The 14710-nt window shown below is 49.7% G+C and overlaps 1 protein-coding gene across 9 annotated transcripts in view; it reads left to right on the top strand.

The window, feature by feature from the left end:
* The window catches only part of LOC135920017 (uncharacterized), a 278410-nt gene that overhangs the window by 245112 nt on the left and 18588 nt on the right, over nt 1-14710 (top strand). For 7 of the 9 annotated variants that reach the window (XM_070536189.1, XM_070536193.1, XM_070536187.1 and 4 more), the window contains one exon: nt 13278-13394. In XM_070536189.1, coding sequence (XP_070392290.1) covers nt 13278-13394 — 117 coding nt within the window. The remainder of the gene's footprint in view (nt 1-13277; nt 13395-14710) is intronic. The other 2 variants (XM_065454085.2, XM_070536190.1) reach the window with 1 other exon arrangement.

Raw genomic sequence — 14710 nt, 5'->3', positions numbered from 1 at the left:
GTTGTGCTCTGTGCTCGTCAATGTACTCGTGATCATGCTCGTGAGCTGTGTGCTCGTTTGCTGTATGCTTCGTCTTGCGGGCTCCATTTGGGACTCACGCTAGACTAGGTAAATTTATCACTTGTTTAAGATGTAAATACTGTAAATAAATCCTGCTCGCCTAGTCCTGCCGCCCAAAGTTCCTCCGATCGTCCTGCGGGCCCGACTCGAAATCTAATAACGTGCATGTTCCAGGCCAAATCTTCTTGGAACCACACATCCAGAAAGTTTTGACATTTTACCTGCTCTACCAGCCTATCTTTAAAAAAATAGCCGCATTGCAGTTACGTGGTTTATTAGTAGGAGCAAATGTCATATATTTTGTTTTGGATGAATTCATTTGTAGCTTATTATGTTGTAACCAGCAAGAGAGTTGCTTCAGGTAATTGTTAACTTTAATTTCGAACTCAGTTATAGTAGCAGCTTTAAAGAATATGTTAGTATCATCTGCATGCATAACTAATTCAGGAGACTAGGGGATGTCACACAGATCATTATTATATATTATAAACGGAAGACGTCCAATTATTGATCCTTGTGGAACACCCGTTACGATTTCCGCGTGAGATGAAACACTATTCTGAGCCGTCATCTCCACAAAAATAAAAAAAACGGGTTTCTTCGCAGTAAGCGTCTCGGCGTGTAACAGCTCGAATCAAAGTATTGCGAAGTGAATTGTGACACATAAGGTGAGCCACAATTTTAAGCATGTCGGGCATAATAGTTCTTCCTCACCTGCTGCACTGATGGATCACAATAAAATTACGTGATACCGGTTCTTCTGTTCTAGCTGCCGTTGCTTCCTTCGACGACTAACTAGCCTTAACGAAAAAGACAAAGCGAACCAAGATGTCTTCTCAGGCACCGTCTCCCCATTGTGTCAAGTTTGCCGAAAAAAAACCCAACTCAATAAAACTCTAAAAACGCTAACTTAACGTTCACGATAATATATGTAGGATGTAGCTGCTTACAGCCTTCACATCATGCTTCTGCCTACAAACAAAGCAATATATCTGACGGATATCGGTATTATTCGAAGGGTAACACTGTAAAGCATTTTTGAGAGGCAAACCGGACTATCGACAAATTTATCTGTCGATAACTTAAGGAAATCAAATTTCATTGTTTTACTGGGTTATGGTAAAAAATGACAGTGGTCTCCTTTACTGCCTCTGGGAATATGTAATATGATTTGCTCGAGGGACATGAATTAATGAGACCCCTGAATCGTGGTGGAGGAGCCGCTGCTAAGATATTGGAATCAAAGCGTGTTATCACCAGTTCGACACAGCTATCATAGGGAAATTCACTCTAAACTAATAAATGTCTTCAATCTTGCTTAGGTTTCCGTAATAAATGTCTTCCATCTTGCTCAGGTTTCAGTAATTCTAAGTTTCATATATGCTCCATTTCAAAAGCTCATAAAAACCTTATCGCAGTCCCAGCTTTCCCAGCCACTCGAATATACACTTACGTGTTGACGTGTTCCTCCACCGCCTTATGGTATGGGCGATTCGCGTGCCGCGTCCCGTTCATTCCCGTGAGTAATTTTAGAACGCTCCTCTCAGGCGGCCGTTCCTGCAACGAGTGTCGGCATGCCCCCGCGTCGTAACTAAGATGAAAGCAAACAGCGTAAGATGAAAGCAAACGCACAGCTCAGTAGAGGATGACGTATGCGAGGAGAAAAGCGGAGAGGAGGGTGCAGCGGATCCATGATGCGGAAAGCGAAGGAGGATATGGCGAAAGCGTGAGAAGAAAAGCGTAGTGCGGTGACAATGACTACGAATAGTGTAGCGCGCGTCATATGGAAGGTCTGTCCGCGGCGGCTGCTGTGAATCGCGCACACGCGTCTCCCATGTGCTGGCTCTCGTGATCTCCGGATTAGCGAGGCACGCGCACCACAATTTCCTCCGTCCGCAACGTGCCACGCGGGAAAGCTTCTCGGGCCAGCGAAGATATTGCGAAGTGAAAGCACGTATAGCTGCGCTCGAACTTTGCATCAGGGAGTATCGTAAGCGTCGGTGAATTTTACAGTGAAGCTGTATATCGCTGGGATTCAGGGTTCCGTGGTTTCTGTGTGCAGAAACTGTCTGTTGTATACTGATGTCGCGTGTCTGCATTTTCATGACAATCGCTCATCAGCCACGCAAGCAGCAGTCGGCGGATCACATGTTCATCCCCCTATAAAAAGGGCACTGCATCAACAAACATTGTCTGTTCCACCCTGGCGTCCTGCTGATACGATCCAGTTGCTACCGTTGCAACGGCAAGCACGCTCCGCATTTATGCAGCTTCAGAAAAGCGGCATGCTTCAAATGCACAAGGGTTGGACATATAGCGAGGGCTTGTGGTTCAAAAGACGAAAATAGAGCGGCCCGGAAGACGCCTGAGCAAAAGTGGAAGGTTGAAAGGAGCGGAATGTTGTATACTGATATCGCGTGTCACACTGCATTTTCATGACAATCGCTTATCAGCCACGCAAGCAGCAGTCGGCGGATCACATGTCCATCCCCCTATAAAAAGGGCACTGCATCAATAAACATTGTCTGTTCCACCCTGGCGTCCTGCTGATACGATCCAGTTGCTACCGTTGCAACGGCAAGCACGCTCCGCATTTATGCAGCTTCAGAAAAGCGGCATGCTTCAAATGCACAAGGGTTGGACATATAGCGAGGGCTTGTGGTTCAAAAGACGAAAATAGAGCGGCCCGGAAGACGCCTGAGCAAAAGTGGAAGGTTGAAAGGAGCGGAATGTTGTATACTGATATCGCGTGTCACACTGCATTTTCATGACAATCGCTTATCAGCCACGCAAGCAGCAGTCGGCGGATCACATGTTCATGCCCCTATAAAAAGGGCACTGCATCAATAAACATTGTCTGTTCCACCCTGGCGTCCTGCTGATACGATCCAGTTGCTACCGTTGCAACGGCAAGCACGCTCCGCATTTATGCAGCTTCAGAAAAGCGGCATGCTTCAAATGCACAAGGGTTGGACATATAGCGAGGGCTTGTGGTTCAAAAGACGAAAATAGAGCGGCCCGGAAGACGCCTGAGCAAAAGTGGAAGGTTGAAAGGAGCGGAATGTTGTATACTGATATCGCGTGTCACACTGCATTTTCATGACAATCGCTTATCAGCCACGCAAGCAGCAGTCGGCGGATCACATGTCCATCCCCCTATAAAAAGGGCACTGCATCAATAAACATTGTCTGTTCCACCCTGGCGTCCTGCTGATACGATCCAGTTGCTACCATTGCAACGGCAAGCACGCTCCGCATTTATGCAGCTTCAGAAAAGCGGCATGCTTCAAATGCACAAGGGTTGGACATATAGCGAGGGCTTGTGGTTCAAAAAGACGAAAATAGAGCGGCCCGGAAGACGCCTGAGCAAAAGTGGAAGGTTGAAAGGAGCGGAATGTTGTATACTGATATCGCGTGTCACACTGCATTTTCATGACAATCGCTCATCAGCCACGCAAGCAGCAGTCGGCGGATCACATGTTCATCCCCCTATAAAAAGGGCACTGCATCAATAAACATTGTCTGTTCCACCCTGGCGTCCTGCTGATACGATCCAGTTGCTACCGTTGCAACGGCAAGCACGCTCCGCATTTATGCAGCTTCAGAAAAGCGGCATGCTTCAAATGCACAAGGGTTGGACATATAGCGAGGGCTTGTGGTTCAAAAGACGAAAATAGAGCGGCCCGGAAGACGCCTGAGCAAAAGTGGAAGGTTGAAAGGAGCGGAATGTTGTATACTGATATCGCGTGTCACACTGCATTTTCATGACAATCGCTTATCAGCCACGCAAGCAGCAGTCGGCGGATCACATGTTCATCACCCAATAAAAAGGGGACTGCATCAATGAACATTCTCTGTTCCACCCTGGCATGCGGCTGATATGCTACAATTGGCGACGAGGAAGCGGTGGCGATGGCCGTCGGCAGGATCGGCGAGTATCGTCTCGGCACAAACGCGTCATGGGACGAATACGTCTAGAGGCTAGAAATCTTCTGCGAAGCTAACAAGATAGCGAAAGAAGAGCAGAAAAGAGCCGTCCTGCTGAGTTGTGCCGGCGAAGAAGCGTACGGCCTCATCGTAACCCTGGTAAGCCAGCGAGACCGACAGCAGCCACCTACGAGAAAATCAAGACGGCGGTTCGCAAGCACCTGCATCCAAGGCCTTCAGAGCTGTACGCAAGGTTTTTGTTCTACAAAAGGAACCAGGCTGCCGAGGAATCGCTCGCAGACTACGTCACGGCGCTTCGGAAGCTAGCCGAAGAGTGCGGTTTTGGCAACGAGCAGCTCCCATTGGACATCATGATGCGAGATCGTTTCGTATGCGGCCTCCAGAACGAAGCCGTTCAACAGCGACTTCTCGTAGAAGTCGCTTACGTTCCTTACCTTACGTTCAGCGTTGCGTACGACATGGCCGCGACCGCAGAAGCGACAGTCAAGCTTACAGCGACACATACGCATGCAAGGCCGAGACGAGACGAAGGACTGCCAGGGCATGATACAAGCAACCCGCACGAAGCAAGACGCCTCGACAGAAGGATCCAGTTGCTACCGTGTAACGGTAAGCACGCTCTGCATGTATGCAGCTTCAGAAAAGCGGCATGCCTCAAATGCACAAGGGTTGGACATATAGCGAGGGCTTGTCGTTCTAAAGATGAAAGTAGAGCGGCCCGGAAGACGTCCGAGCTAAAGAGGAAAGTTGAAAAGAGCAAGGCCGTGTACGAAATGAGTGCATTGTTTTCACTTTGCGAAGTGAATGAGCAAGAACAGAAGTTTATGGTTACAGATACAGGGACAAGAAGTCCCGATGGAGGTTGTATCCGGAGCCTTGTGCTCGATTGTGAGTGAAGATACATTTCGAGTAATCGGGAGAAATCGGGGTGAAATAGCACTCCAAATTTCTGGAACAACTCTCGTAGCCTGGTCAAAGGAGGCGTTACTGCTGCTAGGTTGAGCAACCGTCTTCGTAGAACTCAAGGGCAGGAAGGCAAAGCTGCCTTTGTTTGTAGTAAAGAATCGAGGCGACAGCCTGTTTGGGCGATACTGGTTTAGGCATTTGCTTGCGGAGAATCGAGCAAGTAAACGCGGAAGACGTGCCCTCACGATTTTCCGAGGTGTTTCGCAGGGAACTTCAAGGCTTCAACGGACCACCAGTTCACATCGAACTGAAAGACGACGCCCAACCAGTGTTTCTTAAAAGTCGACCAGTTCCACTGGCCCTCAAGGACGACCTCAGCAAGGAAGTGGATCGCTTGGTGCATGAAGGTGTATGGGAACCCGTCGCGTACTCCAACTGGGCCACGCCACTGGTAGTGGTAAGAAAAAAAAGAAGACGGAACGTTACGCCTGTGTGGTGACTACCATAGCACCGTAAACAAAGCCATTAAAGTCAGCGGGTATCCTTTGCTCACTACCGCTGAAATGCTCGCAGCTCTGGGGTAAAGAAATTTTTTTTACAAAGCTGGATCCAGCTCAAGCTTATCAACAGCTTACGCCCGACAACGAGTCGGCTGAAGTGCTCAGAGTTAACACGATAAAGGGACTGTACAACGTAAAACAGTTGCCGTTGGGAATTTCGGTGGCGCCTTGGGTGTTTCAACGAGTCACCGACCCGCTGTTAGCAAGCATTCCCGGCGTGAAAGCCTATCTTGATGATGTCTTGATTTCCGGCCGTAACGCGGAAGAGCATGCCGAGAGATTAGAAACCATGCTATCGCGTCTGCAGAATGTGCAGTTAAGAGTAAATAAGGACAAGTGCGAATTCAACAAGCCGAGCATTGAATTCTCGGGTCGCAGGATGGACGCTACGCAAATGCATCCGAGCCTAAGCAAGACAGACGCCATCCATAAAGCTCCCGCACCCATTAGCAAAAAGGGGCTGCAAGCCTTCTTGGGGTTACTAAATTTTTACAGTAGTTTCCTTAAGGGCCAGACTGAAGTGACAGAACCACGCTATCGACTGCTCGACCATGACCACGAATGGATGAGGGCACATGAGCACCAACGTGCGTTTGAGGGACTGAAAAAATTGCTTAGCTCCGACTCTGTACTTGTGCCCTATGACACCAAGCGTCCTTTAATTTTGTGCTGGGATGCATCTCCTGTGGGAGGGAGGGCAGTGCTAGTCCATCGTACGATTGACGGGAAGGAACAGCCCATAGCTTATGCTTCCCGGACGCTTGGAGCCAGTGAACGTAACTATGCTCAGATTGATAAAGAGGGCTTGGCTGTTGTCTTTGGCGTGAAATGGTTCCAGCAGTGCCTTGCTGGGCGAGAATTTACGGTCATAACAGACCACAGGCCACTACTGGGCCTGTTAAACACGGACAAGAGGGTGCCGGAAGTTGTGTCGCCCAGAATGCTTAGTTGGAATTTGTTTGTCTGCGCACAACTACAGCCTTCAGTACAGGCGAGGCCAAGAAAACTCCAACGCCGCTGCACTCAGTTTTCTGCCAGCTCCGGGAGATGAAGACGAGCCACAGCCACCCGGGGACCTGCTCCTGTTGGAAGCGGTTGAGTGCGCACTGCTGCAGGCGGTGGACATCGCTGCGCTGATCAAGAAGGACAAAGTCTTATCCATGGTAAGGGATTGCATTCTTGGGGGGTGGCCGCCAACACAACTAGACAGCAAGTTCGCGCCTTACGAGGTGAGGAAGTCAGAGTTGTCGTTGCATCGGGATTGCATACTGCGGGGGAATCGCGTTGTAATTCCTAACGCAGCAAGAGAAAGTGTGCTTCAACTCCTGCATGGAAATCACCCTGGGATGAGTGCTATGAAAGCGTCACCTAGAGGTCTCATGTGGTGGCCGAAAATGGATCACGAAATTGAAGTTTGTACGGCACTGTTAGCCATGTCAGAGTAACCGGCAAACAATCCCAAGGGTCCAGTGCATTTTTAGATCAAGCCAGATCAACCTTGGAGTCGCCTACACACTGATTTCGCTGGTCCAGTTAATAGAGAAGTATTCTTAATCGTGGTAGACGCGTGCAGCAGCTGGGTTGACGTCAAAGTAATGTCGTCCATGAAAGCTACAGCTGTTGTCACCGGCTTAAGGAAGATTTTTGCGACACACAGTGTTCCAGGCGTTAGCGTTTCGGATAACGGCACAGCATTCACTAGCTCGGAGTTGCAAACGCTTTTAAAGCGCAATGGTGTGCGTGCTTTTTCCACTGGGCCATATAATCCCGCTAGTTCCTGTTTAAACAGCACACGACGCTACATTTGGTCACGGGAAAATCTCCGGCAGAATTATTGAGCGGACGAAGCGGAGGACAGCCTTGGTCAGACTTCATCCGGACCGGCAACGCGCGCGTGAACCACAACGACCGGAGATTAAGAGGCTCCGCGTCGGTGACGCGGTCAATGCTAAAAGCTTTTGTCCAGGTCCAAGCTGGAAGGCGGCCAGGGTTGTGGCAGTCCGAGGCCCGGTGTCGTACATTGTCCACCTGGACAACGGCGAGTACCAACACAGACGCTGGAACCAGTTGAGAAGCGCCTGGACGAGGCTGGAAGACGATTCACTCCCACGTGCAGACTAAGACGTCAGCCTGCCTCCCACAGCCAGACAACCACAACAGCTGCTGGTCAGCACGAAAGCAGCCACAAGGACAAGTCCGGACCAAGCTACCCAAGACCCGGTCGAGCCGTGAAGATTAACACGCTTTAGACGGCCTGTCACACGTTATGGCATTGATGACTAACCAGACATTTTGCAATTGTGTAATGAATCTTAGAGAAAGGAATGTTGTATACTGATGTCGCGTGTCACACTGCATTTTCATGACAATCGCATATCAGCCACGCAAGCAGCAGTAGGCGGATCACATGTTCATCACACTATAAAAAGGCACTGCATCAATAAACACTGTCTGTTCTACCCTGGCGTCCGGCTGATACGCTACACTATCATCGTGTGGCGACACACTCTGCGCATATTTCTGCGCACCTTCCATCTTATCATCTGACCAAGCATACCACAGCTGCACGCTGGATTGCGTGGTCGATAAAGCATAGTGCCACCGCCATGTCACTCGAGGTATGCGTCACCGACGGTGGCTTTAAAAACAGGCTGCCTGGCTGAGAAAAGCTGCCTTCCACCATCCGCTACTGTGACGAACGTAGCGTTGGTATGCCCGTCCGCTGCCATCGTTCATCGAATAAAGAAGCGTTACGTTTTCATGTTGGGATTCGTCCTTCGCTAGACACGACATCCCCACATCTCGTACCTGGTTTCGTGCCCCACGTTGGGCGCGCTCCTGCATTCAATGCCAGCGCGCTAAAGTCACCAGGCATGTCACTTCGCCACTCGGCGCATTCCCCCAGACCTCTGGTCGGTTTCAACACGTCCACCTTGACATCATAGGGCCCTTGCCTCCAGCTGGACGCTATCGCTACTGCCTCACCGCCATCGATCGGTACACTCGGATGGCCAGAGGCATGGCCCCTCGAGGGAATCACTGCGGAAGACGTCGCCTCGGCCTTCTTCGCCAGCTGGATTGCCCGCTTCGGGCCCCCTCGCCGCGTCACCACCGACCAAGGACGACAGTTCGAACCGCACCTTTTCCGGCTGCTCGGGCTGACCATCGGGTTCGAACGCTCGCGGACCACCAGCTACCACTCATGCGCCAACGGGATGATCGAACGTTTCCACCGAAAGTTCAAAGCAGCCATCATGTGCCACCCGGACTCAACCTGGCCTGAAGCCATTCCAGCCGTCACCCTAGGTCTTCGCGCCACCTTCAAGCCCGACATTCAGGCTACACCCGCAGAGCTCGTCTACGGGGAACCTCTCCGCCTCCCAGGCGAATTTCTCGCTGCACCGCCATCCACCACCGCGACGTCAGATCCCACCGATTTCATCGCCCGGCTCCGACGCACTATCGCTACCCTCCGCCCGTCACCTGCAGCTCACCACTGTAAGACCGCGCCCTTCGTCTTCAAGGATCTGGCAACGTGCTCGCACACTTTTCTCCGCGACGACACCGTCCGCCGGCCTTTACAGCCACCTTACAGAGGACCCTACCCAGTTATCCGTCGCGACGACAAAACTTTCACCCTGCGCATTAAAGGGAACGCCATCCGCGTCTCTATCGACCGGCTGAAGCCGGCCTACACCGATTCCGCCGAACCAGCGAATACCAGTACACCCACAGACGTCCATCCACGACCGCCGACATCGCCTCCTACTTCCGTCACTACGCGCAGCGGACGTCGCGTACGCTGCCCAGATTTTTTCAAGCCCTGAGTGCCCTCCACTCCGGGGGGGGGGGGGGGTTGGAGGGTGATGTGGCGACACACTTTGCGCATATGTCTGCGCACCTTCCATCTTATCATCTGGCCAAGCTTACCACAGCTGCACGCTGGATTGCGTGGTCGATAAAGCATAGGCAGGTTGCGAACGTAGTTCCCGCGCCTACTAGGGCGCCCCTCGCGGCGGTGAGCGCGGAACTGGCAGGATACGACCGGCCCGCTTGCGTTCGGAAAGCCTGTATGTGCACTGTTTCGCGCGTAGCTGTTGCCTTTTCTGAGCAATGCCGAAGTGCAAACCGAGCTGTAGAGTAGTGGGCTGCAACAACCCGTACACCAACTCATGAGGAACAAAGTTTTACAGGTTTCCAAGCCGACCGTATGAAGCAGAACGGCGTCAACACTGGATAGCGCTCGTCCGACGGCATAAGCTGTTTTATGTTCCGGCGTTATGCCAAGTGCGTTATAACGCTGAATTGTTTGCTTTTACAGCAATGATCGCAGCAACGGGACACCTGCAGTCAGTGGCGTAGCTAGGTCGTCTGGCACCTGGGGCCCATAGGTCTTCAGCCCCCCCCCCCCCCTCCCGCGGGTTTATTCGAGGAAGGCGAGGATATCAACAATTTCCGTGTGTCTCCAGACGTATATGTCAGCCCCCCCCCCCCCCAGTAGCCCCTTGCATCCGGGGCCCACGCCCCCCTCCCCCCCACCCCATTGCTACGCCACTGCCTGCAGTGCGTACCGGGATATGCAGCAAACAAAGTAGTTTGTTCCCACACTGTACCGCAGTAAAGCTGTGGAACTCTTTCCCAATTCTCTCCTTTCAAACAGCGCTAGGGCTTGCTGAGAGCTATGAGGAGGGGTTGCAGCTGGCATACACCCTTCTGCGCCCAGCATATGGTCTAAGGGGCAGTTGAGATCACCAAAATATTTGCCGATGTTGTTTATTGGAACCTCCTTTGCACGCACTAAAAAATCGCAACATAAAGGTATCGAACTTCCAGTAACTTGGGCGAAAATATTTTCCCAGCGTAGTCTAACACAACTGGTAAGTTCATCCCCTCTTTTTGTGTTGGGGGAGAGCAACGTTAGAGGACCTCTGGTAGGTCTTACGAGTCGTTCGTACGCCCCACGTTCTTGGATGAGATGTTTTGGATTCGTATATGCTGTTCTGTATGTACAGGGAAACTACCGCGGAGTCCTTGCACTTCCCCGCGATGCCAGCACGGCAATCGCAGCTCTTCGCTAGGATTTGTCTGCTGCCGCCGATCTTCAAGAATCAATGTCGCCTATAATTTCACGCGTCCACACCGTAGATATCGAAGTAACGTACGCTGAGCTTCACGCATCTCGCTGGTGCATTATTTTTCGTTTGCGGAATAAACCTAGCAGTCACTTCAGATCAGCGCGAGTTCAACACTTCCCTCACGTCGTAGACGTGCCCCACTTCCAATAGACGAATTCCTTTCTCTAAATTTTTTTCCCGAAAATAGCTATGAAGATCTTGTAATTCCCGAAACCCGGTTAAAATTAATATGGGCACGCTGTTTCGCGCCATCGCTACCGTTTGACAGGGCGCCAAACACGCAGCGCGAGCTGCTGACGCCGTGAGCAATCCTACCACATTCGCGCAACTGTTCGTCAGATGGCGCTAGGGGTCGGAAAGACAGGGCGCCGCCTAGCACTTGCAACGTGCCCATAGCGCCACCGCCATGTCACCCGAGGTATGCGTCACCGACGGTGGCTTTAAAAACAGGCTGCCTGGCTGAGAAAAGCCGCCTTCCACCATCCGCTACTGTGACGAACGTAGCGTTGGTATGCCCGTCCGCTGCCATCGTTCATCGAATAAAGAAGCGTTACGTTTTCATGTTGGGATTCGTCCTTCGCTATGCACGACATCCCCACAATCGTTAGAGCCGATCTCAGTAATAGGGCAGAAATGGTTCAAGCTCAATGGCACATACCTCTGTGGGCTCGGGGACCTGTAAGGCTAGTGCCAATCCTCCCGTCTTCGTCATTGTTGTCTTCATCCACAAGTAGCTCAGTTGAGCATAGAATTATCAGCAATGGCTCGAGCGCCTTCTTCTTCCACAGCTAGCTCGTTGCCGCCCCTTCGCGCAGCCGTGCGAACACGCTTGTAACATTGCTCACGGGTTCGTCATCGTCTTCTTCCACAGCTGGCTCCTTTGACGCACATCATTCCAGCGTAGAATTTCACTTTCGTTGTCGTAATCGGGAGGTTGCGTTTGCTGCGGTATGAGCGGTTGCTTAAGCGCCAGGAGTATGAGCCACTCATTATCTTACGTGACGGACACATTAAATAATAGAGGCGATACGCGAATGTGTGTCGCACCTACATCGTCACGATGACCACAGATCAGGAGAATAAATATGATCATACCTTTCTGGGAAATTATGTGTCACCTCTGTATCACGCGCTAAGTGGCTTTGGGGGTAACCCACCTTCACAGAGTGAAACGGCTCATGAATTTTTTATGCCCCTTTAAAAAAAATTGCCATAAATGGCCCCTCTTTCCTTTTCTCGATAACTGAACGATTTCTTGGCTTGAGAAATTTGAACAGTCGTAAACGCATTATGCGAAAGCATGCGGCTCGGTGAGCAGACATCCCCATGTTCTGATGAACTTCTATTAGAGGCACATAGTTGCACCTTCCTTCGTTGCAGTTCTGTCCATTGAGGTTGAGGAAATACGCGCAAGATGTGACCAATTTCATATTCTTTCCAAGGATGAAGACCCCGAACAAATACAAGCCGTCAGATGTGCAGCCAGACACTTTTATTTTAGAGGGGCCGCGCTCACTCTTGCCGAAGCTGGGATGGTTAGAATGGCGTGAGGGAAGCCTGGAAGGCCGCAATTCGCGGGGTGAAAGGGACGTGTCCGGGTACAACAATCCCTGGGTACGGCAGTGCAAGCTGCCATAGCTGAGCGATAGTCGAGCAGCCAACGCATGGGAAACGCACATTACACAAAAATCACGAGATTATATCACCAGTGCAGGTGATAACGATATTCGCGAAATTCGTCTTCTTCGTCATATGGCGATAGTGACTTGGAGGCTGACTGGATGGGGACGGCTGTCATCGTAAGCACAAGTAGGGGCGTCTATACGTGCGGAGGCGGCAGTGCTGTCAACCCTAAAAAACTTCACAGGATCTCGGGGAGAAAACACACAAAAATAAACGTAAGGTATGTAAATGTAAGAAAAAGTACAATGCATGGAAGTTCTGCACTAAGACTGCAGAATAGAAAAGGTGGGAGACGTGAGACACTGCTGCTACGCTTGTTTGACAAGGCGCCTAATTGCTCACGTGACACCAAATTTTGATTTAAGTTACCGAAACATACTTGTGCATCACCGTTTTTATTTATGATTGCCATTACCTTGCCACTGCAAAGACGTGCAGCCCTGCCTCTCCCCCTCTGCCTGTCCCCCTTTCTAATGCAACATTAATGAAATATCAAAACACACACCGTTGCGAGGTGGTACGGAAACTACCGAACAAGCTAAAGGGCCGTAGGCGTCATTCAAGTCATAACATAGGTTTAAGCAGGTAATTCAAGTGGGTTTACATTTTCGACAAATTGGCATCTAGATGCGTGTGGCCGAAAGTAATTAGAATACTTATCAATGTGCATCGATACAATGCAGCGAGACCACTTGGATGCCCGTGCATAAGGTGAACCTGCGGTAGCGTGGAACTGTTTTTCAATATCAGTGTACTGTTAATTACTCTCCCAACTGCAGTTGGTATTATATGAATGCATTGAGTTACCATCAACTCATTCATAAAAGAAAGAGCCCATATTTAATGAAGCTCTCTTTTTTGCAAAATATTTAATACGGACTGGAAACGACGCCATGCGCATATTTTAATCTTGTATGCTAACAGGTGTGGAACTTAATATGCAAGTTGCCAACCGTGTGATTTTTTGATCTGTGATTGTTGCAAGGTATGCAGCAGTGGAGCCCATGGGCAGTACCGGTACGACCCCGCGTACAAGTCCGGCATTTTCTCCAACAGCACTCACGCACTGACAGTCGAAACAGAGCAGAGTATAAAAGCTAAGGTAAGTTCGTTGCGTACTTATAATAAATGAGTGCACTGAGACTGTTGCTTAGCCTTTTACAATACCTAATGTTATTCGTGTTGTCTATGCCAGAACTATTTGTGATTGTGGCCCTACTTCCACGTGGTTTCTCATGAAGCTGAATAATTCGGAAAAACCTTAACGAACTAATGATCGGTCAGGTGATAACCTTATAATAACAACTGATGCATGTGATATGGCTGGACATGGTATTTCAGGGCATTTCTAAAGTAAAATTGGGACTTTGAAGCAGCTTTACACTTTACGAAACAGCGCGCACAACGCTTAATAAGAAGACACTCCGTCGCTTTTGTTATTATTGTGGAAAACTGTTGCAAGAAGAATCAATATGCCATATACACTTCGGTAAAAAATTTTGTGCATCTTGTGCAAGATTTACAGGACTTTTCTTCGTCTGCTATCTACACCAGCGTTCGGTCAGGAGGCTGGATTTGCGGTCAGTGGTATTGTCTAGGGCAGTACAGCAGAGAAAATAAACTTAGGAAAGAGAAGTTAGTGAACTTCAATAGCAGTAGGGGCTGAGACAAAAAGATTTTATGCTGAATCAACATGCGTTATCCAAACAATCTCGCTTCTATTACGTCCACAAAAAGAACGATGTACCTATGAACCATTTAGAATTTTCCTTTTACCGCCAAGGTCTCCGTGGCGGATGTCAACCTATAACGCAGGCGCACCTTGGCTCGGAAAAGCCATAAGTCGCAATAGGGATAACTTGGAACTGCTCACTTTGTCATTATAATTCTAAAATCTCAGTACAGAGAATTAGAAAGTTCTGAACGCAACATGCTTGTGACCGACTTTATGGAGTAACATGCAGGCTATAAAAATGCAAAGAATGGACATATTTTTCATCAAGGTAAATCTGCGAGGCTAACCTTACCATTTTCAATGGCAGTAAAGTTAATGTGTTTTAACGGAAGAAAAAAGAAGGAATACAGCGGTAAAAAACTGTATGGTGGCGCGGTACCACCACCCAGTAGTGTCGCTCGTACTGGCAATACATGGAGCAGTATTGCCGTAAATAATGAATTTCGTCCTACATGTTTCTCACCTTCTTCATTTGTGACTCCCAGCGTTCTAAGATGCCGTCACTGAGATTCAGTGCCTCCTGTCGCAGCTGCAGCTGCAGGGAGTTCTGACTGGTGCTTAAAGAAGTGGTGCTTGAAGTACCACCTTGCTATCGCTTGCCGGTAACATACGGGAGTAAGGAGTTCCATCGATAACACATAGGGCTGATCACAATACTTAGTACCATGATTTGCATAGTCAGA

The sequence above is a fragment of the Dermacentor albipictus genome, chromosome 3 (genome assembly GCF_038994185.2).
Source record: "Dermacentor albipictus isolate Rhodes 1998 colony chromosome 3, USDA_Dalb.pri_finalv2, whole genome shotgun sequence".
Lineage (NCBI taxonomy): Eukaryota > Metazoa > Arthropoda > Arachnida > Ixodida > Ixodidae > Dermacentor > Dermacentor albipictus.
The sequence above is the reverse complement of the archived record's forward strand: the minus strand, read 5'-3'. Positions and strand labels throughout refer to the sequence as shown.